This window comes from Leuresthes tenuis, unplaced genomic scaffold (genome assembly GCF_036924035.1).
Source record: "Leuresthes tenuis unplaced genomic scaffold, fLeuTen1.0.hap1 SCAF_20, whole genome shotgun sequence".
In the NCBI taxonomy this organism is placed as follows: domain Eukaryota; kingdom Metazoa; phylum Chordata; class Actinopteri; order Atheriniformes; family Atherinopsidae; genus Leuresthes; species Leuresthes tenuis.
Window position 1 is genome coordinate 15,240,849 of NW_027325374.1, and position 23,973 is coordinate 15,264,821.

Genomic DNA, 23,973 nt, shown 5'->3' on the forward strand with positions numbered 1-23,973 from the left:
ACCTTTGTATTGCTGGCATGAAAGCGTGTTTTCAGTTTGAATAACACAAATGTTCATGGTCAAAACTTCAACACTGTTTTTATTCAATATAAATCAGTACATTTCATATAAAAAAACAAAAAAGAAAAAAAAAAGGAAAGGGGGTGAAATAAAACCACTGTAGATGTAAACTTAAGAAATAATGTAATGGTCATGCTCTTACACTGAACTCTTATCGCAGCCTTTTGATTAATCAGCATGTTAAATTAACACTCATTCCAAAAGCACCCTAATCTATGGTGATTGACACAATTTGGAAAAGGTTTCAAATGGTAATAATGAGGTTAAATTTCTCTGCAATGTTCCAAGTACAGCAAATTAACAAGCCATTAGTTTCTGTGCAATTTATTCCAACCATTACCAGCAGAAGTTAACGTTATTTGTGAAATGCACACTTTTTTTTTTTTTACTTTTTTGACGTTTGACAATTGAAACTAGTGCAATATGACAATATAAGATTTGTGAGGCAACCAGTCGAACTGTACTGAATGTAATGCAGATTTAAGTTACCCAGACCTAGCTTTATTATCATTAATATCGTCTCTTTTTTTTTTTGTGAAACAGAATTCCTTAAGTCAGATCGAGTGCATCTGAGAAAAAGCCAACATCATTCCGTTGGATACACTGAACTACAGCTTGAAAGTAGGTGGACATCAGTACGGTGGATGCTAGCGTTTAAAAAAAAGAAGCATAGCAGCCGCTTCACCAAACTAAGCTGCTCACTGTTACAAGAAGCACTTAAAAAACACTTGATGTAGATAAAAAGCTGGGCCTGTGACCAAGGAACCCAAGTTTGGTTTAAAATGATTCGTCAAACTAATACCATATGCAGAAATGAAACTGCAGTTTGTTTTCCTTTTAAAAAATAAACGCTCTCAGTGAATTATGAACTATTACTGCTTAATTGCATGGCAACACAATTGTGAAAGCAACGCCAGTGAAACCAATCCATCCACACTGCAATGCAAAATGTAACCTTACAATCTACCTAAATTAAGACCAATCCAGATAACGTTGATGATCCTTATGCTACGACAGTAAGAAAATATTTGCATGCAGGCTGCCAAAATGTCCCTTTTTCTTTATTAGAAACCAATTCCTTGTGCAACTCTCACATGCTTGAGTTAACTGGATCTAAACTGTAAAACCGTGGGGAAAGGTTATGGCTTTCTGTTGTTCATTCTTAAATACCGAGCTTTTTCAGAGCTAATTCTGCTGGATTATGGTAGGAAGGTGTACATTAAAATGGACCACATGTCCAATTCCTAAAAAACACATGGGAGGAGGGGGAAAGGTAAAACAATAACTTAAGTAGAAGTGCTTAAAACAGTTATTAGAGCCCTTTCAAAAACAGCAACAACAACAAAATAAAATAAAAAAAAAAAAGCAGAAATCCCATCCCAACATAAAAGGAGAGCTAAATGAACAGCTGAAATGATAATACTAATATTCATCCAATGATTCACAGATATACAGTTCACTTATAGGTCATTTTCTGGTCAGTGGCCTCCCCACGTCTGTGAGCCTCGGCTTCCCTCTGTTTCAAGTCTATCAGTAGTGGGAGTGCACTCTGTCTCAGTACACCTGCCCTCTTCCTCTTTTGCCAACAGGGCCTTTTCTTCCTCTTTTTTCCTGCGCTCCAACTCCCACTCGACAAAGGTGTCAAAGAGGCTGGGCCAGGCCTCATCCTCGCTGTAGTTGCTGAGGTCAGGCCCAATAGTCTGGGTGAAATTGAGGAACATGTTCCACGTGTCCCTTGAGATGCCGCGAATCCCTGAGGGGTTCTCAGCTAGGAAGTCCAGCCAGTGCTCCAGGATCTCAGGCATGTCCTGTGTGAAAACCAAACGCCACAAGGCGATGGCGATTTCGCGCTGCAGCGAGCGCTGGCCCTCCTCAGCGTCCAGGCCAAACTGGAAGGTGAAGCGGTAAAGGTCCTTGAAGTTCTCTTCACCCTGGGCCTCCAGCAGCATGCAGGAGAAACGTGAACAGATACCCTTGATGCTGTCTGCTTGGATGGCTTTGCAGCCCTCAACAAACTCCCTCCTGATGACATAAAGAAAACAGGACCAGATGTCAGAACAGACGAGCAGTGGAGAATTTCTCTCAACAACAGGTCTAGAATAACACGATTTACTAGGAAGTAACATCAAATTTGCAGAACCAGGCCAAGCTAAAACACTGCAAAGATATATCACTAAGGGTGTGTATCTCTGCTTCAGAAGACAATCCAATATACACCTAAATACATGGGGGTATGATACAGTTGAGATATAACAGATTTCTTAACAGCACAATGTATGTTTACATACATTTTAAAAGTCCAGTTAAGGTCAGAGTACCACAATAATTCCCTTTTTTTTTCTAATGTCACATAAATGTGCTTTGAGTTAGTTATCAGACATTTTGAATTTGTTTTTTTACCTTGGATGCAATGACAGCTGACATAAAAGCTGCTAAAACTGCTAGAACTAAGCAGAGGTTTCCGGCATGTGGGCGTGCCGATCGCCGTCTAATGATATGCAGCTTCTATCCACCAATCACGTGCACCATCGCGATGATGGTACGAACCAATGTATGGACAGAGTAAACCGACTTAAAACTGTAGCTTCAGGTCATCGAGCTGTAGACATACCAATGTAGTTACATCTTCAATTTTTAAAATCCTATTTTGATTCAAATCAGTTCATCCTCGCTCCCAATAAAGGTTACAGGCTGTATTTCTCCATCACTACAAGAACTAACAAAGGATACAGTGTTGTGGGCTTTGACTGAGGAACATATATTTTGTTATTTGAACGCAACAACAGTGCAGGCTTTTCAAAGTCAAATGTCATATAAAGAGCTTCAGTAAGCATCACTTGACAATGAAGCATGTTGGTTACCAGAATGTGGTATTGTCCAAAGCCTCTGGATAGAAAAGTGCTGAGTTCAATTTCAGAGAGGGGGGGGAACAGGGACAAGTGACCAAGCCACAGCAGGCAGCCCTATTCTCCTGTGACACCGACTGCAGCAGGGGGAGGGCTTTCAGAGCAGGATCCACTTCCTGTGTGCCACCTACCTGACAGTAAAGCTTCTTTTATAGTCGACGTGTGACGTCAAAATGACGGATTTCCGCGCCTATGACAAGGCGGCGCGTAGTCGTGCACCAGTCAAAATTTGTAACTTGGAGGGCGCGGAGAACGACAAACCGGATGGACCAATTCGAAAACAGGCTCAGCAAAGAAGTGCGTCTGTACAGGCACCTGTACGACACTGCACTGAAACAGCAAACCCATCTATTATTATCATTATATCCTGAAAGGCAACGATAGTTCTCAAGAGTGTCCATTGAAGCACCATATCAAACAAACAGCGAAAAGGTAACACAACACACTTAAAAGTCCTATAACAATATTCTAAGTACTATAATCAGACTATATTCAACTTCTGCCGGCTCATCAGCTATTATGTAAGCAGAGGTGAGAATGCTGATCACTGATGACAGTGCTACTCTTCCTGCTCTTGACGGGGGCATCGTTTTCTTCACCACTTTCGTTGTTGTAGAGTAGTTAGCGAGCCATCCCGGCAACCATACTGGGCCCTTAACTGTCCATTCATTCATGTGTTTGTGGCTATATTTGTGTGGAGCATTTTAAAACACCTTAGAAGAGAACATTTGGAGAAGGAGAGGAAAAACTGACTTGGTGGCACGCATTCAAAAGAGCTTTTTGTGGGCTAGAACTTGGTTTCAGGGTTACGGATAGAACACAACAGGATCTGGGGGAAGAGGTGCGGGTTGATAATTAGTTGCAATTGATCCGGTCAAGCTAAAGGGCTACGAGGTGCATTATGTCGGTGCAAACACATATGTGCACGTTCCCAACTGTAGCGCTGAAACAGAGAGAAACTGAAACAGAAGCAGGGTCCAGCAGCCTGCAACGAGCCATTTATTGGATGTGAACAATATGGTGGTTGTAAGAACCAAACAATATGTGCTCAACACAAAAATACGTCATACCTAAACTTGCAAACCACCTAAAAACACACGCAGGGAAATAATAGCTGTGGCGTTTGTCCAACTAAAATCAGCCTTTTACACAATACATGTAAACATGTTAGTCTGACTTAGAAAAGTTTGATTCAGTACAATTTCAGCATGACTAATGACTGAGACATATTACCCCTGCATAAAATGATTCAGTGTATTGCAAGCATACAGACCCAGTCATTATTATAGAACTGGTCTAATTCACCGTTCAACACGGTATTAATATGCTGCCGGCTGAATTAGTCAATAGTCTTGGTCCATGGCACAATAGGTCAACTGGAATAACACTAACTCTAGCCTAATACTGACCAGCTGTCAGGGGGCTCGTTGCCACCTATCAGAGGGGAGTTGAACATACTTTAATCAAGAAATTGATTCCCATCTCATGCTTGTATACTGGGACAAGGAGAGTAGGCTAATAAAATGGTCCAGCTGAGCTACAACCATTACCTTTACATACATATATATATATATATATATATATAGTGTCAGAAAAAAAAACAAAAAATGTTTTGTTGCTTAAGCTTATGTATTTATTATTATTTAATGGTATACTAAAATCCACGATTCTCACTTTTTTCAGGTCAAATATTTATATGCGATTAAAAATTCGATTAATTAATTATAAAGCCTCTAAATAATTAGATACATTTTTTTAATCGAGTCCCCACCCTAATATATATATGTTTATGCATTTTTATGCTTTTATCCAAAAAAAAAAGCGATCACTGATCACTGATCACGATCAGTCAGTGATCGGAGTTGGTTGTATTAAACTTTCTTCTTTGCGCACCCATATGGATCCAGGGTTTACGTGCCGCACTCTGTTTCTTTTCGGAGCCGTACAAGCAGCAAGTTTCACAAAACAAGGTGAAGACCATGTCCAGATTCCTGAGAGCAAAGCTAAATGTTTTACATTCTCAACACCTTGGCAGGATTCTCCAGAAAGCCATCAATAACCAGCATACGAGCGTGCATGTCAGCGCTTATATACAGCGTCTATAAGACTACTCTTTCTAATAATTTATAAATGTTGAATTCAACCAAGTCAGCCAAGTCAGAGAGAACTGCTTTCCTTTGTGACATCCAACAGAGCAGGAACCTTTGTACGTGTTTCAGGTCATGTGGAGAGGTGTCAAGAGTCGGAATTAATAACATGAGGAGTGTGTTTGGGAGTGGTGGCTTTGTGAGTCACAGTAGGTGAAGTAAGTCTACCACTGAAAAGATGAGTTTGTCCCGTGGTGGCTTTGTCACACAGGGCGAGTTTCGAGGCTCTTGGCTCTTTGTTTTAAAAATGAACAATATTATGGAGAAAAAAAAAGAAAAACTGCTATTTATGTGCCTCTGCGCATATGTGTCCAAAGAAGCTAAAAGCTGAGGAAGTTAAATGAATAAAACTGTCGTTTGGACCCCGCCTCGGTCTGAAATACCATTCAGAGAGAAATTCAGATTTCAAACTTAGCGACGTCACAGCTGAGTTAGAATCATCAAATTTAGCTGAAACATCTTATCATTTACTTAAAATAGAAACAGGAATATTTTTGGGTTATCTGGAATAAAGAGAGCAGTAGTCATGGTAGTGAGAAAAAAAAAAACACACTCCATTCCCCAAAACGCCATCTTACCTTGTAAACTTGCACATTGTGGCTGCTTGAAACTTCCAGGCAAGAACAAGCACGCGAAACTCTGCCGGGTCGACGCACAGATCAATACAAAACCTCTCCATGCCCTCCTCCAAGATGGCATCTTCCTGTTCATCCTTGTAGCAGCAGAACAGCTCCTCTATACGTCGCATTGACAGTCCTTCTCCATCCAGACATTCCTTGGCTGAATCCCCCGTCATGGCTTGGATGATGGGTGTCTCCACTGTGACCTCTAAGGGCTTGGTGCCGTTTGACAGCTCACTGGTGGCTTTGCTACATGGGGCACTGAGCTCTTCTTTGTGGCCCCCACCACCAGCACTGCCACCTTTCTTGTGGGACTTGGAACCGCTCTCCTTGTCTCCACTCTTACTGCCGAGTGAGGACGTCGGATTCTTACACTTAGTGACACACTGGCCCATGTCTTCCTCCCTGGTCCCTCGTCTGTCTTTCCTCCTCTCCTTCAGTCCCCGTCCGAACCACCAAGACACCTCTGCTTTGGCCTGCCAAGACGTCTCAACATACCCTCAGGCCTAAGGTGCAGAGCAATCAAATGTTGATTATCGCGGCGTGCGGCATTCAACTAAATCAGTCTTGCTCAGACTAAAAATATCAAAGTGTAAACATTTGCCAAAACATCTGAAGTGTACAAGGAGTTTTTGAACTTTTAAAAGGGCAGGAAGATGAGCTACCTGTGCCAGATCAGTCACGAGCGAGCTCCTCAAACTTAAAAACCCTAAAAAGTGAAGAAAAAAGAACAGTCTATATGTGTACATACAATCTTAATAAAGTGCAAATTGCCATAGAAACAAGGACAAATGCTAAAAAATGACCAGTAACCACAGAAACGCAGTGAGGTGGCTTTTTGTGGTTTCGTGTCAAGACACAAGATCAACAAACCTTTCAAATGTCACTATGTGTTTGTACCCCCCCCCCAAAGATTTAGCCACAAGCAATAAAAATATGACATCAGAATGAAAATACACCAGCGTGTTTCAGAACTTCAACAGGTACACATGACTGACCTTGACCTTTGTGACTTCACTGCATTTCAGTGTCATAAAAGACTTGTGAACAACTGGGCAATTGTGTTCATAGATAAATAAAGATCTAAAGGCCGGCTTGACAAAAGAAGCGCTACCAGCTTTTGTAGCGCGTAATCAACATAGTTTACTATATTCCAGCAGTAAAAGCAGCAGTTGCAAAACCAATGCTTTTTCAGTAGTTACGTTTATTACATGGACTACAGAAATATGCACAGGATTGAAGTGGATGGTAAACAATCCCATTACTTCTTTATAATATTTAAGCATTTTAAGTATTAATTTGGGTTCACGAAACCTTTTCTTTCTTTCTTTTTCTTCCATCAGACTTCAAATTAATGCAGTCTTTATCTTCAGGGAACTTTACAGACAAAGCAAGCAGTTTCTCTGGGAATTGTCCCTTTACTTCCACAGGGACCTGGTTGTGTTCACCCAAATTCAAACTTTACTGCTCCACCTGAATTAAGCAAACATTTGATTCGTTGCGACATAATCTGAACAACCTATTGTGTATATCTAAATGGCGTTTCCCTCTCTGGAAACACCATTTATAACTTATTAGTAAACATCACAGCATGGCGGACAAAAACCAGATAAGAGTTGACCTCATCCTGAAAGACGCCCCGTTGTAAATTCCTTTCAGACGCAGCGGACCGTGAGCGCAGATAGTTACTGTTTATGCATGTTGCGCAAGTTAATTACGTGGGTCACGTCTCTGGTGCAGTGTCTGCATTTTGTGAAACCTCTTAACAGATGCAATGATGAGACTTTTCCCTGTTGGGTTTAAGCCGTTTCTTTCTGGTGATGAGAGATCCCTGCAAGATGTCAGCCTCGAGCATCACAAGAAATGTAAAAACAAAATGCAGCTTGATGTACGAGGCATTTTCTGCCGTCAGTATTGCGAAGGCTGTGGCAGTGAGAGAGCGTGCACTGGAAAACGGTAACTGAATTTAGTCGGAGAAGACGCTTACTATACTCTTTAGTGTTTTAGTTTCAACCGATTCCCACTGTTCACTACAATGTTGGCCCTTTGTATCCAGGCACAACTGATTATGCCATCACTGGAGTTAAACTGAATCTGCTGGGAGAATTGTGGCTCAGATTGTCTCTCTACCCAAAAAGATCATAATAGGATTAACAAACCCAGTGATACTACGTCTGAATGGTTATTTAATTTTCATATTTTCCCAGGAACACCCCCATGATAAGTCGGGTTTCACCTGGCAAGTGAAATAACAACAAATGTGACATCAGATACTGTTGTCATTAGTTGACACAAAATTGTACGTGAACCAATCCAACTACTCAAAGTGGCCTGATGTACGTTATCTGTTGCCCCATCTATACACACACAATTCAAGAGATGATCCAGTGTATCCGAACCAGCAGAACAGCTGATGAGGATGCTACTTACAAACACTTCTTCAGCCGGCATCGTCTTTCAGTTCTGCTCCATCGTAGTGACCTTGAAATCACCAATGCTGAAAAGACACATTATCTCGTCATCATAAGCAGAAAGTGATAGCTCATCATTCTCAAACCTGCAGGGACTATTTTCGTCAACATGCTTTGGGTATGTAATTTGAGCCCAACTAAACTGCTTATCTTACTACTGTGTTATCCATCCAATCGTTTAAACAACAACAACAAAAAAAAGAGTAGTATTTCTACAAAATATATGCTGAGCACTCGGGATTCTAGCAGGCCTTTTACATCTCTGGGTCTGAGGTTTCCTGTCCGACATCACGTGCTCAGTAAACAACATCTCTGACACACTTTTTATGCTCACAGGCTGTGCTGCCAAAGCCAAAACTTCAGGATACCTCTGAAACCAACCTCGACCCTGTGTCGTGACCAGCGATCACGTAGAGCCACGAGTCTTGCTCTAACAATAATAAAAGTATTCAAGATCAGAGCAAATCAACCGCGCTGGTCGATGCGTGGGACATGTACAGGCAAGTCTCTCACGGGTCTGTTAGGTCAATTTCATCTCACTGACATCGAATGGACCTGTGAAAGCCTACTTATACCCAATAAACTGACATGACAATTTAGCAAGCCTCAAGTAACTTATCCAGCCATGACTTTAACCAGATTAGCCTGTCTTAGAGCTGTCCGAAGAGAAGTAGAATTGGAATACAGATCTGTAACATCTGCAACACTGCTGTCAACAGACGTCCTCGGCTACGTTTCTATGACTGATCTCAACTAAAGTCAGCTTTAACGTTGTTTTAACAAGTTGTGTTTGTTGGAAAGAGGCGAACACTTTAACAGGATCAAGCGAGCTTAACAGCACATGTACAACACTTAGAAATGACACGTAAACAGTGTTAGAATAATCATTTTAAATCGACAGTTGGAAATGTCATACATCTAGTCTGGCAGCACTTGCAGAGCAGCTATCAATCAACACTATATAGTCGTCACCGGGCCATTTAACAGCTACATCTGAACTGCCTGGCCCTGGCGACGTCGCCATAGCTAGCTAGCATCAGCTCGGTTCACTAAAAGTTAGCTCTCGGCTATGCTAGGTCTTTTTCGATTGATACAGCGGAAAGTAACATAAATGTCCGAGAAAAGAAACTTACCCTTGTGGAAAAATCCGATGAGAGGAATTTGGATCTACATCACTCCAGGAGTGCCAGTGAAAATGAAATAGTTAAATAAGTTAGCCAATTGCGTCTGGAAACGAACTGAGGCAAACTCGTCGCGTTTACTCAGATTGCTAGCTTACTAGCAGTCAGCGACAGAGAAAAAAAAAAGCCAAAAAACTTCCACATCAATGCCAAATTCTATTCCGCCATTACAAAATGAATAAACAGAAACCTAGCTGCCGCAGTTTGCCTTTAAACCCATTTTCAGTTGCGTTTTGTCTTTGAAATTATTGAAAAGACCAACTCGGACTACAGCAGCCCATTTCTTTGTGCTTCCCCCTTTTAGTCATTCAGTGTAGCTACATTATGGACATTTTCCTGCATCACTTCCTCCCTACAAGCAGCCAACAGCTGATCTTCATCTGAGTGACTGTGTAACATCATATTCCGTGACCCATCAGACTTTCTGACCTTCTTTGGAGTGTTGGGAAGTCCTACAGAATGTTTGAACAGCTATGTTTTTAGATATCTATTTTCATTGATGTTTTTCCAAGCATGTCAGCACCATAATATTCAGAAAGGAAGGTAAAATGTCATTAAGATGATATGATAAAAATGTTTCCCATGCTATTCCTATATCATCCTATATCAAGCGAATATGACACAAATGGGATAAAGCATTTCTGCTATGACAAAATAAATTCTAGGTGTTTGGGTCACAGAATTTGGCGTTATATATTCAGCTATTATACTTTTTTTTTTTTTTACCAAGAAATGTGATGAATAGATGAACAAGTTTATCATTGTTATTACTATTATTAGTAATAGTACCACCAAATTGCTTTTTTTATATAATTCCAGTGCACCAGATCCTTGAGTGAATACAATAAAGCTGCAAAATATGTAAAAAAAAAAAAAAAAGACAGTTCTTACTTATTTGAAATAGCTAAATAAGACCTTCAACAGTGAAATGTCGACATGCTGTTTGTCGTCCAATTAATAAGCGAGACACAAACTTTTTGTGTGGGCCAAAAGTGTATGTGTTTATTGCAGATTTTTGAGGGCAGCAATTTCGATTTTTTTTCTTTTTTTCTTTTAGGTTGATTGATAATAACAATAACATGAATAAATAACAAGAGCATTTTTCTTCTAAGATTACTGTCACTCCCCTTATCAAGAACATTAATTGGACATTGGATGTTACAATAAGCGTACTTTCTTTCCGAGGTTTACTAGAAATGGGGTCGTGCCTAAGTAAATGTGTTTCTAGTTGAATATCGCAACGTGCACGACAAGGGTTAATCTTTTGCTTGAGTCTTGTGAGGTTGTGTTCCTTTAAAAAAAAAATCGTGTGTAATATTTCTTCGGGGAAACGTCATCATCAGGCGACAAATGTGTTGTTGCTGCCCTAGCAAGACTGTCTCTGGTTTAACTACAGCCGGTAGGTCACGTTCAGTACCGTGTTTTAAATTAATTGCCATGGGCTCTCGTGCAAATCCAGGTCGTTAATGTAAAATAAAGTCATGTTACTATTATTAATGTTATTGTAGAGTTCAGTTTTTTCTCGCGTATAGACCCTCGGGCTTTCGGAGATAGCGCGTCATATGTGTGTAATTTAGCCCAGTGGGCAAACAGAGGGAGTACCAGTACCCTGACCGAAAAGCTTTTGTGTCTTCTTTAACTCCAACACATATTGACAAATACACACAAGAAAACTCAGTCATGTAACAGTTTATTACACAGACCAGCCGTGGTTTTAGTGGCTTCTAGCGGTGAATGATGGGAACACTCAAAGTGAGGCAAAAAGCCGCAGCCACTGTAGCCTTAAATGTCCTGGCTTCTCTGCATGCCGGTTGGATTTGGTTGGTTGATGAATCTCAGGCCCGGCTGAGGCATTTGTATGTTGAGTTTGTATCTTCTCTCCGTGCATGCGTGGGTTTTCTCCGTGTAATCTAGCTTCATCCCACATTTAATGTTAGCTCCATTGGCGTTTCTAAATTGACCTTGAGTGTGCATAATTTGTCAACTCGTTTGTCTCCTGATGGATGGATGACCTGCACCCAAGATCATGACCCCCATGATTCTGTAGTGGAAAATCAGTGCATTGGTCATAGAACATTACTGAAAACGACAGCAAAGACAGAACCCCCAAAACACAAAGAAAAAGCTGAAAAACCCAGGCTTAGTCTTTTTCAAATGTTAAATTCTTGTTGGATATTGTGGAAACAAGGTTTCATATTTAATTAAATAATGAGTTCTGCTTTTATATAAGTTTTACAGTCCCAAGTTTTTCTAAACACAAACTAATAAACTACTAAGAACATCAAAATGGCAACATCTGAGTGAAAACACAAGTAAAAGATTTATTATACTGTAGTATGCTGTGCAATAGTCAAAAAGTGATGTCTCGCTGATGGGTTTAAGACTAGCGACCACTAAGAGTGCGAGTGAGTGACAGAATCAGATCATGCAACAATATTATTCATGTTTGTAATGTCCTCACACTTGATTTCCCTAATCTCGCAGGTAGCAGCTGCTTCCTCCTATTTTCGAGTCCTGATGACGGCGTCTGCTCGCAGTACAGTGCTGTCTTTGTACATGCGTGTGTTTCGCATTGCCCGGACCTGGCAGGCACAGAGTGGTGTTAAAAGTGACACAGAGACTGAGAGAAAGTACATTGTGCAGGAGGCCCGGACTCTGTTCCGACAGAACCAACAGGTGTGTAAACGGCAACGCTGTGCTCACGCATTTGGAGAAACGATCATTTATAGCACGCTTAAAGACTAAAAACGTTTCTCTTTGCTTCTTTTTCAGCTCACAGATCAAGACTCAATAAAGAAGTGTCTAGAAGAATGCGAAGCAAGGATAGAAATAGGTATGAGCGAAGAGAATCCACGAGATTTCCATAAATCTTACGTTTCAACATGAGCTGGTAAAGGGTCAAAATAACACTTACTGGATTGCTTTTCATGTTGTATGAATTTCAAAATGCCATCATGGTTTTAGTCTTGTTCATCCCAAACCTGTAGTGCAGTTGGCCAAAATGAGTGAACCATCTGCCAGGTGCTGATTTGTTAAGCCGTGCAGCACAGCTGTTCTTTCACTCAGTCTTACGATATTCTGATTAAGGATGCAAATGTCTAAAAGCTGTGCAACTCTCTGAAAGCTGAACCCCCGTCTAATTTTTTCACTACATCAGATTCAAATCTAGCTGAGAGCCCCACCCAGGATTATGATGAAAGATTAGCCACTGCGTGACAAAGTAAGTTCAGCTGGAAGTCTTGAGTGTTTCAGCATGAGTAAGCAGAGGAACTGACCTAATGAAATAAATATTTTTGTCCAAAAGAAGAAGTAATTGATCCAATCTCCCAAATGGCCCAATCGTTAAACATTCACAGACCGAATTGTGCAACTGTAGGGCTTAAACGAATGAGTTTATGAGGACTGTTGATGGCATCAACAGTTAGAAGCGCTTTGAGTGGTCAGTTAGACTAGAAAAGCGCTATACAAGTACAAGTCCATTTACCATTTACCATCAAAAGAAGTAATGGGACACATAAACTGTTTGAAAGCAATACATCACCATCAAAGCCACCTTTTTAGTATGCATTTAAGGTTCTTGACTGCTTTTCAGATATGGACTGCGAATACAAACAACAAATAGCCTGGCAGCAAGTGGCCAGAGTGGCTAGTTTTTTTGGATAATATAGAAAAACTGTTTCTTGCATACCTCTTCTGTGCTTGATATGAATAAATTTTTTCGGACAGTGTGTGGAACCATTTTCATACAAACTTTACCATGAACTATTGGCACATCTAAAGGGACACTCCTGTCCATCTTATTAATGGGCCTGTGTGAAGTACTCTTGAGTAATAAGCGTCAATGTCTAAAGCAACTCAAAGGGAAGCGAGCATTTTTTACACCGTGTCTCTTTTACATCAAGTGATTATTTTCTTTGCTGCTATCTTCTCGACCAAAGACAGTCCAAGTTTGGACACAATCTGCGATTTGTTGCAACAAGATCCAAGTTGCAACATTGTGTGGTAATATGGACTGTGTTGCTCCGACCCAGTTGTGTAATGGTCTAATGCAGAAGTGACACTGTGTAAAAAAAAAAAAAAATCTACAATAAAGTTCTCACTGGAACCGCCACGAACATTTTGACTTGTTTTAAAAGGAGGAGCTTTCAGTTTAGTTCAGGAAACCTTCCGATTCTCCACACTCTCCACTGAAGATAAGACACTGGCTACTCTCGTGTACCTCAGAGAACCTCGCTTTCAGTAAAACCAAACAAAAAAAAGAAAAATGGAATGTCCCTTTAAGACGCACTGAAAGTCCACATTAGAAGCTTCAGGCAGCAGGACAGCATTGAACATCCACATGGTGAGAAAACAGCTTGAAATGTGCCAGTGTGAAGTTGTGTTCCTGGATTTATACTGAAATTATGTCTTGTTGACTCTGTTTTTGCATGACATATTCTGTTCATTTATTTTTTAAATTTCTTTTCCTTTCCTTTCTTTTTTTGAACAGCTCTACATTACAGGAATCCATACCCAAGAGCTGTAAGTAATAACCACACATTAGAAAGATTGTGTGTGAGCTGTGGTGGTGTTGAGACATTTTTATGTAGTTGGCTAACTCTGCTCTGTCGATCTTCTTGTAGACCTACCTTCCACCGCTGGGTCTGGCCACGCAGAAGGGCAGGAAGCTGCGAGCACAGCAGCGTCTCAGGAAGCAGGCCAAGCCGATTTACTTACAGTCACATGATGAGACCTGATGACTGATATCCTCGATCCTCATCTTGAGGGTCAAGTTACCAAGGACAGGAAAACGGAGTGCAGTCACCTGGTGATGTTATGGCCAAAGTGCTCACTGATGAAACAAAGAGTCATCATTCAGGGGGGAAAAAACGCCATCTTTCATTGTAATTTCTTACAGCAAACATGACTTCTGAGTGTCTGTGAGGAGAGTCACTGGGTTTAGTTCGGATGGGCTGCCGCCGTGGAGTGACTTCTGTTGCAGATCACGTTGTATGTTTTATTTATCACAGTATTTTGTTTAAATGTGAAATAAAGCGTCTTTAAGTGAGGAACAAACAAAGTGCAACGTCTGTGGTTTCAGGATAAAACCCACTGATCGACTGTAAAATCAGGGGGTCCAATGCTTTGCTCCATGTTTTAGGATGCTTACAGCGGTAAAAAAATAAATAAAAAAACATTTTCAATTTCCAAAATACTTTTCAATGAACAGAGCAACAGAAATAATTACTGGTTTCAACAAACAGGAAATAATAGATCAGTTTAGGCTTGAATTGGCTTCCATGCAGGTGACAGCTGTTTGGTGTTTCAGCCGCTTTAGCGTATGTTACACTTCTTTCCCTTGAAGTTTTGAAGAACAAGGACAACCGGGTAAGTTGTCAGAAAGACAAAAGAAAAGCCTTTAACTGTATCCGCATCACTGCCTTAACAGACTTCTGCACCTTTGCAATAATAACACACCTGTTTGCTCTGAAGAGCTCCGGCAACTATGACAAAGACTGGAGAGAGTTGTTGTTTTTGTGGTTTTTGGTAACGTCAGCAGATTGAGTTTGGCCTAGAATTGTAGAGTTTGTGCCTGAAACTCGAGTCAAACAAAGGACGTGCCGTATTTTCTGCCTTGAGGGAAATAATTTACGCCGTTGTCCTTTAACATTTTGGGCCAGATGCATAAATGTCAATCATAGTAAAACTATACGCACGTTCCATTAGTTTGACTTCCGCTCCCAGTTTTAACTGCTGACACTTTGGCAATGAGGCATTTGCACGCGAAAATAGTGTTTGCACCACATCGTAGACATGACAATGACAGAAACGGCAAAGACGAGGCCCAATTTTCCAGAATGGAAAATTAAGAAAACTCCTCAGTGAGATGGAGAAAAAGAAATACGTTTCAAAAACTGCGGATTAGAAAAAAGAACAACAGCATCAACTTTGTAAATCCAGAGCAAAGGACCCTGGTTATTAAAGATTGATAAAAAATAGAATCAAAGGTTATTAAAGGGAGAAAAGAAAAGCAATGGTCAGAAAACAAACAAAAAGGGCATTAGGGCTGCGGACAGGCAATTTCCTGCTTTATGAACACACATCCTGTAGTATGCAGTCAAGAAGGACAATGGTGCGTTGGCTTTTTTTTTGCTACATATCCTTTGGAAGTAGAACATCAATCAATCTTGTGCCGGAAAACCAGAACAATCCCGTCACGCACAGCTGCTGTTACTTATAGCGGTCACAGTTTAAAACAGAGGCTAACAGAAAAACGGGTTGGGAACAAAATCAGGAAATAGAAAAATTGCGCTGACAGTGTTTTGTTCTACGTTGCCTTTGTTCCTTTACACTTCTGCACATTCAGTGACTTTCTTTTCAGCTGGACTCATGTTAAAATTGTCTACCGACTGTTTACTCACGCTGCTGTGTTACTGAAAGTGAGTATTACAAAAGATTGCAAAAAAAAAGGAAGAATGGGTACCATAAAAAACTAATGATGTTTGATGGGCTTCAGTTACGTAGTAGAATTCAGGGAGACGGCCACAACTCAAAAGTACTTGAAAAGCCCTCTGCAGCTTCTATAGTCAGTGGGGACTAAAGTACATTTTATGTTCTGCCCCACTTTCCAGCACTAAGTGGAAAATGAGAGATATGGATCAACAACCACAACCTCTGATAATCTCAGTGGGGCATGCATTCTTAGTTCAGTATTGTTCTTTGCTCATACAGCACAATGCTGTCTTTGGCTGAGCTGTGACGCCTCCAAACTCAACGTATAGACTTTATTCGGATCATTTTTATGTTGCACTCTGCGCTGAGTCACCTAAACAATAAAAAGCCTCCTCTTTGCTTGTGCCTTCTGAGAAGATTCTTGGTACTTACTCCATGGATGGAGTCCACTGAGCACCAAAGTAGGGGAAGCGTGGATGTGCTGTTGGGTGACATCAGTACAATGGCTGACACACAGAGGGCACCACCTCAGGCCGTCTTGAGTGTGGCGTCTACAATCGTGAACGGAGTCCTGGTCGAATGAAATGGCCTTGGTTTAAATGTGGAACTTACTTGTCGTATGTAGACTGCAGTGTCCTCGCACTGCAGGGGACTAAAGGACTGCTACAGGACCCAGGGAGTGACGCACACAGAATATAAGGTTTGTAATGAAATCCTCGAGGGAGACCGTCTGTAAAGTAATCTCCAGAATGACAAGGAGGTCAGACAAGGAAAGAGAGCCTGTAACAACATCAGTTAGCTAAACCTAGAAGACAAAGTGAAGACATACTACACCCATTCTGGGCATCGACTGTCATTATGTCAACATTTGATATGAAACCTCAAGGAAGGCTGCACTAAGAGGACTCTTCCAATTCTAGTCAAATATAATAGGACCAAACCAAGATTTAACAATGATAAGAAAATGCTGAAATCAGTCTACCTCCTCTTTATCCACCAGGGGGCACACCACTCATAGAGTTGAATCATGCTCAGTTCAGTCCAGAGAGCCAAGAGTGGATCACAGCTGCTGCCACACATCAAAATCTTTCAAGTGACACAACAAATGACAACAACCTAATGGTCCAAAATTTGTCAAAACAATTTGCCACTGAATCACTCATTGTAACTTTTAATATAGGCCAAACCACAAATATTTATTTCCACTCCTCTACACGAGGTAATGCGTCATCTGTTTGGTCCTCTGAGGACTCGATTTCTCTCATCCCCACTCACCTGCTTCTGATGCACACAAAAATCTGGTTCGAGTGCAGTGATGTTGTTTCTCTCTGGATGAGCATCCCGAGAATAAGTGACCACTGACGAATAAGCAGAAGGGGTAACAGTGGGTACTCTCTCCATGTGTTTATATGTACAACGCAGCATTTATGGAGAACAGTGACTCCCCTGTTTGACAGAACGAGTCTTGCTGGAGTGACATTACATTCATCTGAACAATTCAGTTCTTTGTTGGAGCACAGGTTATGTATGTCTGAAGAATTAACACTTTTATCTGTTTATCTTATCCCAAGCAGCTGAAAATGACAAAACAACAATACATTCACATCTGTCCTAAAAGTAACATTCTCTTAATGATGATGATGATGAGTAAATGTATCAGTCCATAAGGAGCTGTGAGGAAACATGGGGAAAAATGACAAAGTCTGACGTCATTTGCATGTCTCCAGGTGTCAATTAGCATTAAAGCAGGTTTTTAAGTGAACAAAGGACGGTAACGATGTGATACAAACTGATGTATGTCATCAACTTAAACGCCAATTACTGTAGCGTTTTGATAATCAACCCTTTGATTTATGTTGTGCCACCAGAAGATCAAGTTTTACTCTGCAATACTTAGAATTATTTATAGTTTCCTGCTAAACTAAATACAATACAACAAGAAGATTTTTTTCTGGGAGTCCTGTCGTTGTGTCTGGACCCGAAAATACAGCGATGAAGGACTGGATATCCATGACTACACTGAGACAGAGACTGTCGTGTTGGAAATGTATGAATTAGAGAAGGGTTTAGATTACAAATAATAAGACAGAATATAACCGAACCTCGGCCAGTGGAGCAGTACATGCTGTTGCTACAAAAAGCGAGAGTCATAATAAATTTGACTCAATTTCCTCTCTTCACATGGTCACTCTAAATAAATATAGTACACTTTTAAGATTAATTTCACCATTTCATCAGGAAGAAAATGATTTCTTTTCCTGAAATGAGCGCTCAATCTTTACAATTTGCCGTGGTCTCATACAGCGGACTACATATTGTTCCCCATGGGGATCAAATCAGGTTTCACTGAGCTGAAACGGACGTTATGTAGACATTGTGTTTGTTTGAGTCGTTATCAATGCTGCTGAGACCTGCTGGGGACTCATCTGGCGGGTATTTTCTTTCCTCTCTCAAGCGTAAAAGTTATTTGAGACTTATTTGAATCAATAAACATTCTCACAAATAGACAAAAATACACTAGCTGGATTTCTGTCAGTTTCTTTGTCTTTAGCGTGATTGATGGAATGAGTTCAACAGAAAAGTAATGGGTTTTGTTACTGAAAGAGCTTTGTTCTACACTTATCAGGGAGTGAGGGATACTGCTGCCATCTATGTTTCCCAAAAATCATTTTAAAAGCAAACAAATTATTTGAGGGCAGTTTTGAAACAGAGATTCTTTTATTTCTTCTTTTTTTTTTATTAGTGGTCAATAAAAATGGTTTGATTTCGACTGAACTCTCATTATCAACTTGCTTTTTTTCCCCTTAAACTTAAACTTTCCCACAATTTAAGGATATACATGCAGCTTTATATAAACCTGACTATTTCTAAAAATGTGTCCAGTCCATCAGTAAGCAAACTTAAAAAAATCAAAGGTCTTAAAGCAGTTGGATGACCCATTTCTCCTGTGATGTCACACACTGGAAACTGGATCATAGAAAAGAATGCAGCTATTATTAAAGGACATCTGTTGTAAATATAGATATTTAGAGATTCACCTGAGAGTTGTGTCATTATGGAAATGATAAATAAGCTTCAGCACAAGAAGAATACAACAGCTCCAGAAGGAGGAGAGTGATCCATCATACAGCAGCCCCTTTAAGCCCTTCGCTCGCTGTGCATTATTTAGGGGCTTCAGAAAGACCCTGGGGGAAATATGGTGGAAGAAACAGTGGGAACATGGAAAAAAGGGAAACGGATAGGGTAAAGAATAATGCACGAGCTGGAAATCTAACGTTGTACTTAAGGAGCTACAATAAGGTAATTAGATGCTTGTAATTGGGGACATCCATCTCCTTGTCTTACTTAGTTAACCTGCTGCTTTGATGTAGATCACCTTATCAGCTATCCTGCCAACACTCGAACCATCATTAAATAAATATCAAGCTTGTTTTCTCTTCACAACGCAGTCAAAAGACACATGATGAGGCAAATTATAGTGCCCCGAAACTAGCAGGTCATCTCACATGGGGTAATAGTAAAAAAGACTCAAACAATCAACGACATATTGGACTGTTGAGACAAACAGAATTTTTCTATTCATCTAATGTTTGAGCATTTTTGCTCTACTACACCCACTGACTTTAACTTATCTTCATATTTTCTGATCCAAAATGGCCAACTACACATCTTTAATGAACTCTTTTTGAATTATGCTTCTTTATTAGATCGGTAGATTAACAGGTACATCGTGTCCTGTTCATGTACCGATTTCAAAGTTTCATTTGTACAATTTCAAACAAATTTCTTCATGCATCACACTTGCATGATGCTATTAGTCCTACATTTTATGGCAAAGTAATTCCTTCATATTCGTACTGGATGGACTGCACACTGTGGTTACTATTGTGTAACATCTGCATTAGCCCCCATTCAAAACACGTACATGTTTTGAATGACCACATGGGATTCAGTACATGAAGTGTCATCTTTCAATTCAGCAGCAGGGAGGAGAAACAAATGGTTTCAGCTGATCTTGAGGTAAATGTTTTCCATTAAGATGGTTTTAGTAAAGCCCTCTAATCAATAAAAAGTGCTAAACAAAATAATCAGTTGGAAGGCTCCTTAACTTTTCCATTTAAAGTCTTATATTTGGAGTAACGCGTTAACAAAAAGATGAAAGAAATCAGGATGAGATGACTAAGCCCTTAATTGCTCTTTCATGCTGCTGCAGACTTTTGTCTCATCTCCAGCTCTCTTGTTCACTCCTGTCCCACTCACTTTTTGTCTTCACTTGGCTTTTGTTTGGACTATATGTTTCACATTGTCTCAGCTCATAGAGTAGCTACTGTGCGATAGAAGGTGGAGGATTGAGCTGTGTGTGGGTTGACTTGAGTAGTGTAGCGAGTCTTTCTGGATGCTTACAGAATGAGGCAAACAGGTGCGTATACATGCTTGGTTAAGCTCTGTCTACTGGGACGCTGCATGAGAAAGTGTGCCAAGGAGTCAAGGTGAGGTCAGGGGCGACTGGATGATGATTTGCATATGATGAACATAACAGCAAAAGTAGGACAATCAGATGTTTTCGAGAGCACATGCTTGTAATTACCTCATAAAAGATGACAGAACATCTATAAGTCACTGTGTTGTTTCAGTGCAATAAGAGCCACTGTGTCCCCTGTTTCAATACAGAGAGCAGAGCGAGCGCGACAGTGTGTTTTATTCTTTGTCATCCTGAGTCATGTGCCTACAAATGTTATCCTGTGCTGTGTAGAGGTGTTTAACAATGACTCTGAGGTGCTGAGGTCCAACTCTAGTGTTGGGTCACAAGGTTCCTGAGTAACTTGAAGAAGCCATCAAATATTTAGCTGGCCTCCTTTTCATGATCATAGTATGTAAACAAACATATTATCTGTGTGATTGACACACAATCTTTTAGCCTGGCACGCCGGTGAAAGCCTAGACAGCTCAATAGTGTTAAAAGGAGAAGAGGGTCACAGAGGAGGATTAATTACCAAATTAATTCCAGCAAGATTTGATCAGACTACTGGGAATATTACACTTACACTACGGGCACCCTTTGTAAAGCACGATTTTGGTTTCTGCAAAGTAAGCCAGCTAGGCTTAGTTTAACTAATTGTGACTGACAAAAGGGAATGTAAAATTAAAATCCTTCTCAGAGCAGCTCCTTGTGCTTTCCATGCAGTGGCTGTAGTTTTTAAGACCCCCTCTCTGTTGAAAAGGGTACCCTTGTTTCTCAAGTCCATTACTTAATTCTACCTCACTCACCATGATGCTTCACATTCAGGGAAGCACATCATGCTGGACAGATTTGTTGCATAATACTTAGATTAGATTAAACAAATTTGATCAAACACAATAATTGTTTCCTTTAATTGAGGTGGATGCTTGGCGGTGAATGGAAAACTCATTAAGGGGGTAGATGAATAATGGAAGAGGGCATGTTGGTGTTGGACTAGCTTAGTTTACATCTTGCTGGGGCACTGATGTGGCTGCTTTTCAGGGGAGGGGGTTGTGGGTTTGGGGCAGACACAATGCAGGGGGCAGGAGGAGGAGGAACAGGCGAGCAGGAAAGAGAGCTACGTTGTCTGCATGACGGTGCGGTGAAAGTGAGGAGATAGCTTCGCTGATATCAGGCAAAAATGGAAAAAGGTTAGTCAGCCAGACAGCAACCTGCAGGGATGCAACTATGACCACCGGCTACCCTGACAGAAAACTCAACCTTCCTCATTGTAATTGTTGGAACAAAACATGGGTGGGACCTGCTACATGCAATAAGATAGGGTCCCCGATTATGCAACATTATCACAGTTTAAAGTCAGCTATATGCGAGACTGTTTGAAAAGTAAAGATTATTTCTTCTCTGATTCCTTTTCTAAAATGCGTGAGAGAGAGTAAACATCTGTTTGCAGTTGATTGTGGTAATTCATCAAGACCTTCAGGGCGATAAACTATGCATCACACCCTCACCCAGATGAACAGAGCATGTATTACCAGGCTAAGGCGATTCATGTATATATTTTTTTCATGGGCTGTGCGGATCCTGAAATCTAATGGTCAATTCCTGATGTTCAAATCCCATTTGTGTTGCTACAGTGTGTGGTTCTAGATTGGCTATATGGTGCTGGTTATACAACACAAGTATGGACACACATCTGATTTAATGCAGCTCTTTTTGTTGGGAATCGTGTTCCCATTAAGGACAGATGCAAGAGACACTTGTAGTTATGATGCATGAACCATCAAATCCAGCTGTATTAAGTAAAAATTTAATAGAAAATTAACCATGTGGCTTGTAATGTGAATGAAGCCCAACTTCAAAGGTGTGCGGTGAAAGTGACAAATGATGCTGACTGGTGGAGGTTGCTGCAGGTGTTGGGTTTCAGTGACCAGTGTTGCATGGTCAGTGTGGTAACCAGAGCGGGAATCTCCTTTGGATTCCACTCTCTACTGTGATCAAAAGTGTGAAAAATTCTGATGCAAAATTGTCACAGCCATGGGAAGAGTTGCATGGAAATTGACTAAACTGAATGCCAGGATTCTGACGCACACACCAAATACATGTCAGCCATGTTCAGAGCTACTGCACCTCCAAATTTGCCATGTTTCCTTCTCCAAGGTGTTAAGCAGTGCTGGGAAGTGAAAATTAATATCACAGGTCTTAAAGTGTGATGTTCTGCACATCCTTTACATATGTTTTGTTACGAGGGACAAGGCACTGATTCACTTCTCTAATTTTAGAATATAACTACTAGCTTTTGGAAAATCTTGTGGCAGAATTTTAAAGTCAGACTGCAGGGGTTGAGGGGAGAAGATGACATTGCAGCGTAAATCACACATTTATTCTAGGGGAACAGTAAGAATGATAGAAATTGTTATTGTTATTTCATTCCTAAAGTCTTGTCATTACGACATCAACAACACTTTTAACTGGATCCAAGCATGAAGGAAATATTAGTCATTCTCTTTCACAGAAGCACGCTCCCTTCAGTTGCTTATTTGGCTCATCAGCTGCTTCTTTTCAGGCATAGCATATACAAAAGCCTTTCATTCTGCCACTCTGTTGTTTTTATGTCTATTCAGAAAAGAAATGGGTCTCTCGTGTGTTGTTCGTCACCTGTGGATTAACTCATTTTAAACTGAGAGGAGGGCAATGGGTGCAAACGGAGAGAATGCGGGTGGCAGAGATGAGGTTCAGCCGGGGTTTGTTCTGTAGTAGCACCAATGCCAGTGCAGCATGTCACCCGGTCAGAAACAATGCATTCAGAGTGGCAGATGATTCATTTTGAGTGTGATTGCGAAGCACTGAGAGAGCAGACAAAGAGAGCGTGGTTGAGAAAACACTCACCATGAGTGGGAAGACTAATAATTCACAGTTCGGCATTTAAATCAGAATCAGATTCATCTTTACTGCACCCGTGTTGTCATGTGTACATTAGCATTCTGAGCAGTAGCATGATTTCTTTTTAGGCTTTTGTTTTGCCCATTTTAATGTTAGAAAACATTGTTTGAGTTGTTTATTTTCCCATCAAATAGAGAAGAAATTATGAGGTCATACATGAACAAATACTGTTGCTTATTATGTTTCCAATAGCTTGAGAACTCTGAGTTTCTGCACAATGCTGTATGAAAGACTGCACCGAGACTAAACAACACTTCAATAGACACGAGAGCCAGCGTTAAGCACTTTCATTTAATGATGTAAACTCTTAGGGAAAAATACTTTTTTTTTGTAGTATTAAGTTTTGGTACACCTATGTAGCTGTTTGTTTTATGTCCTCCACCCTCAGCAATTTCAAGTCGTTATCCCCGACAGCTCGAGGAGACTCGCTACAAGGTTTAAAGAGTCACAGCATTCACTGTCACAGTTTGCATGACAGTAAATGCATTTTTAATCAGCTCCTCTTTCGCTTCACAATTTACACAGAAATGAATTTTGTCCCTGCTTTTTTTGGGGGGGGTAACTTTTGAATCCTGTGTAGGCGTCACACCTGTTTTGTGTTTAGCTGATTGCTCCACCGTACCACTGCTGGCATCCACACCTGGTTGTAATCAGCCACGTCTCACTTTGCAGAGATACTCCCAGGTTTCCGTATTTTCCCTGTTCCCTGAGACGAGGGTTCCGGCCTTGAGCCCTCGTGTTAATTCAAGAGAGC

The 23,973-nt window shown here is 40.6% G+C and overlaps 3 protein-coding genes across 3 annotated transcripts in view; 2 read left to right on the top strand and 1 right to left on the bottom strand.

Moving 5' to 3' along the window:
* The window catches only part of fam234a (family with sequence similarity 234 member A), a 114,276-nt gene that overhangs the window by 25,629 nt on the left and 64,674 nt on the right, over positions 1 to 23,973 (top strand). The window lies entirely within an intron of this gene.
* On the bottom strand, positions 53 to 9,774 carry dcun1d3 (defective in cullin neddylation 1 domain containing 3). Its single transcript, XM_072373868.1, has 5 exons — positions 9,338 to 9,774; positions 8,164 to 8,230; positions 6,399 to 6,442; positions 5,692 to 6,239; positions 53 to 2,082 (listed from the first exon to the last, which is right to left on the bottom strand). Exons 4-5 carry the CDS (start codon positions 6,126 to 6,128, stop codon positions 1,539 to 1,541), a joined length of 981 nt encoding a protein of 326 aa, XP_072229969.1. The 5' UTR covers positions 6,129 to 6,239; positions 6,399 to 6,442; positions 8,164 to 8,230; positions 9,338 to 9,774; the 3' UTR covers positions 53 to 1,538.
* lyrm1 (LYR motif containing 1) lies at positions 10,699 to 14,522 on the top strand. Its single transcript, XM_072373842.1, has 5 exons — positions 10,699 to 10,784; positions 11,870 to 12,061; positions 12,158 to 12,218; positions 13,875 to 13,906; positions 14,008 to 14,522. Exons 2-5 carry the CDS (start codon positions 11,903 to 11,905, stop codon positions 14,119 to 14,121), a joined length of 366 nt encoding a protein of 121 aa, XP_072229943.1. The 5' UTR covers positions 10,699 to 10,784; positions 11,870 to 11,902; the 3' UTR covers positions 14,122 to 14,522.

What these genes read in the sequence shown, in the direction of transcription:
- dcun1d3 (XM_072373868.1), bottom strand. Translation starts at nt 6,128, where the DNA reads ATGGGCCAGTGTGTCACTAAGTGTAAGAATCCGACGTCCTCACTCGGC. An exon ending in ACAATGTGCAAGTTTACAAG is followed by an intron (nt 2,083 to 5,691) that starts GTAAGATGGCGT and finishes TTATGTCATCAG; the next exon opens with GAGGGAGTTTGTTGAGGGCT.
- lyrm1 (XM_072373842.1), top strand. Translation starts at nt 11,903, where the DNA reads ATGACGGCGTCTGCTCGCAGTACAGTGCTGTCTTTGTACATGCGTGTG. An exon ending in CGAAGCAAGGATAGAAATAG is followed by an intron (nt 12,219 to 13,874) that starts GTATGAGCGAAG and finishes TTTTTTGAACAG; the next exon opens with CTCTACATTACAGGAATCCA. An exon ending in GGAATCCATACCCAAGAGCT is followed by an intron (nt 13,907 to 14,007) that starts GTAAGTAATAAC and finishes ATCTTCTTGTAG; the next exon opens with ACCTACCTTCCACCGCTGGG.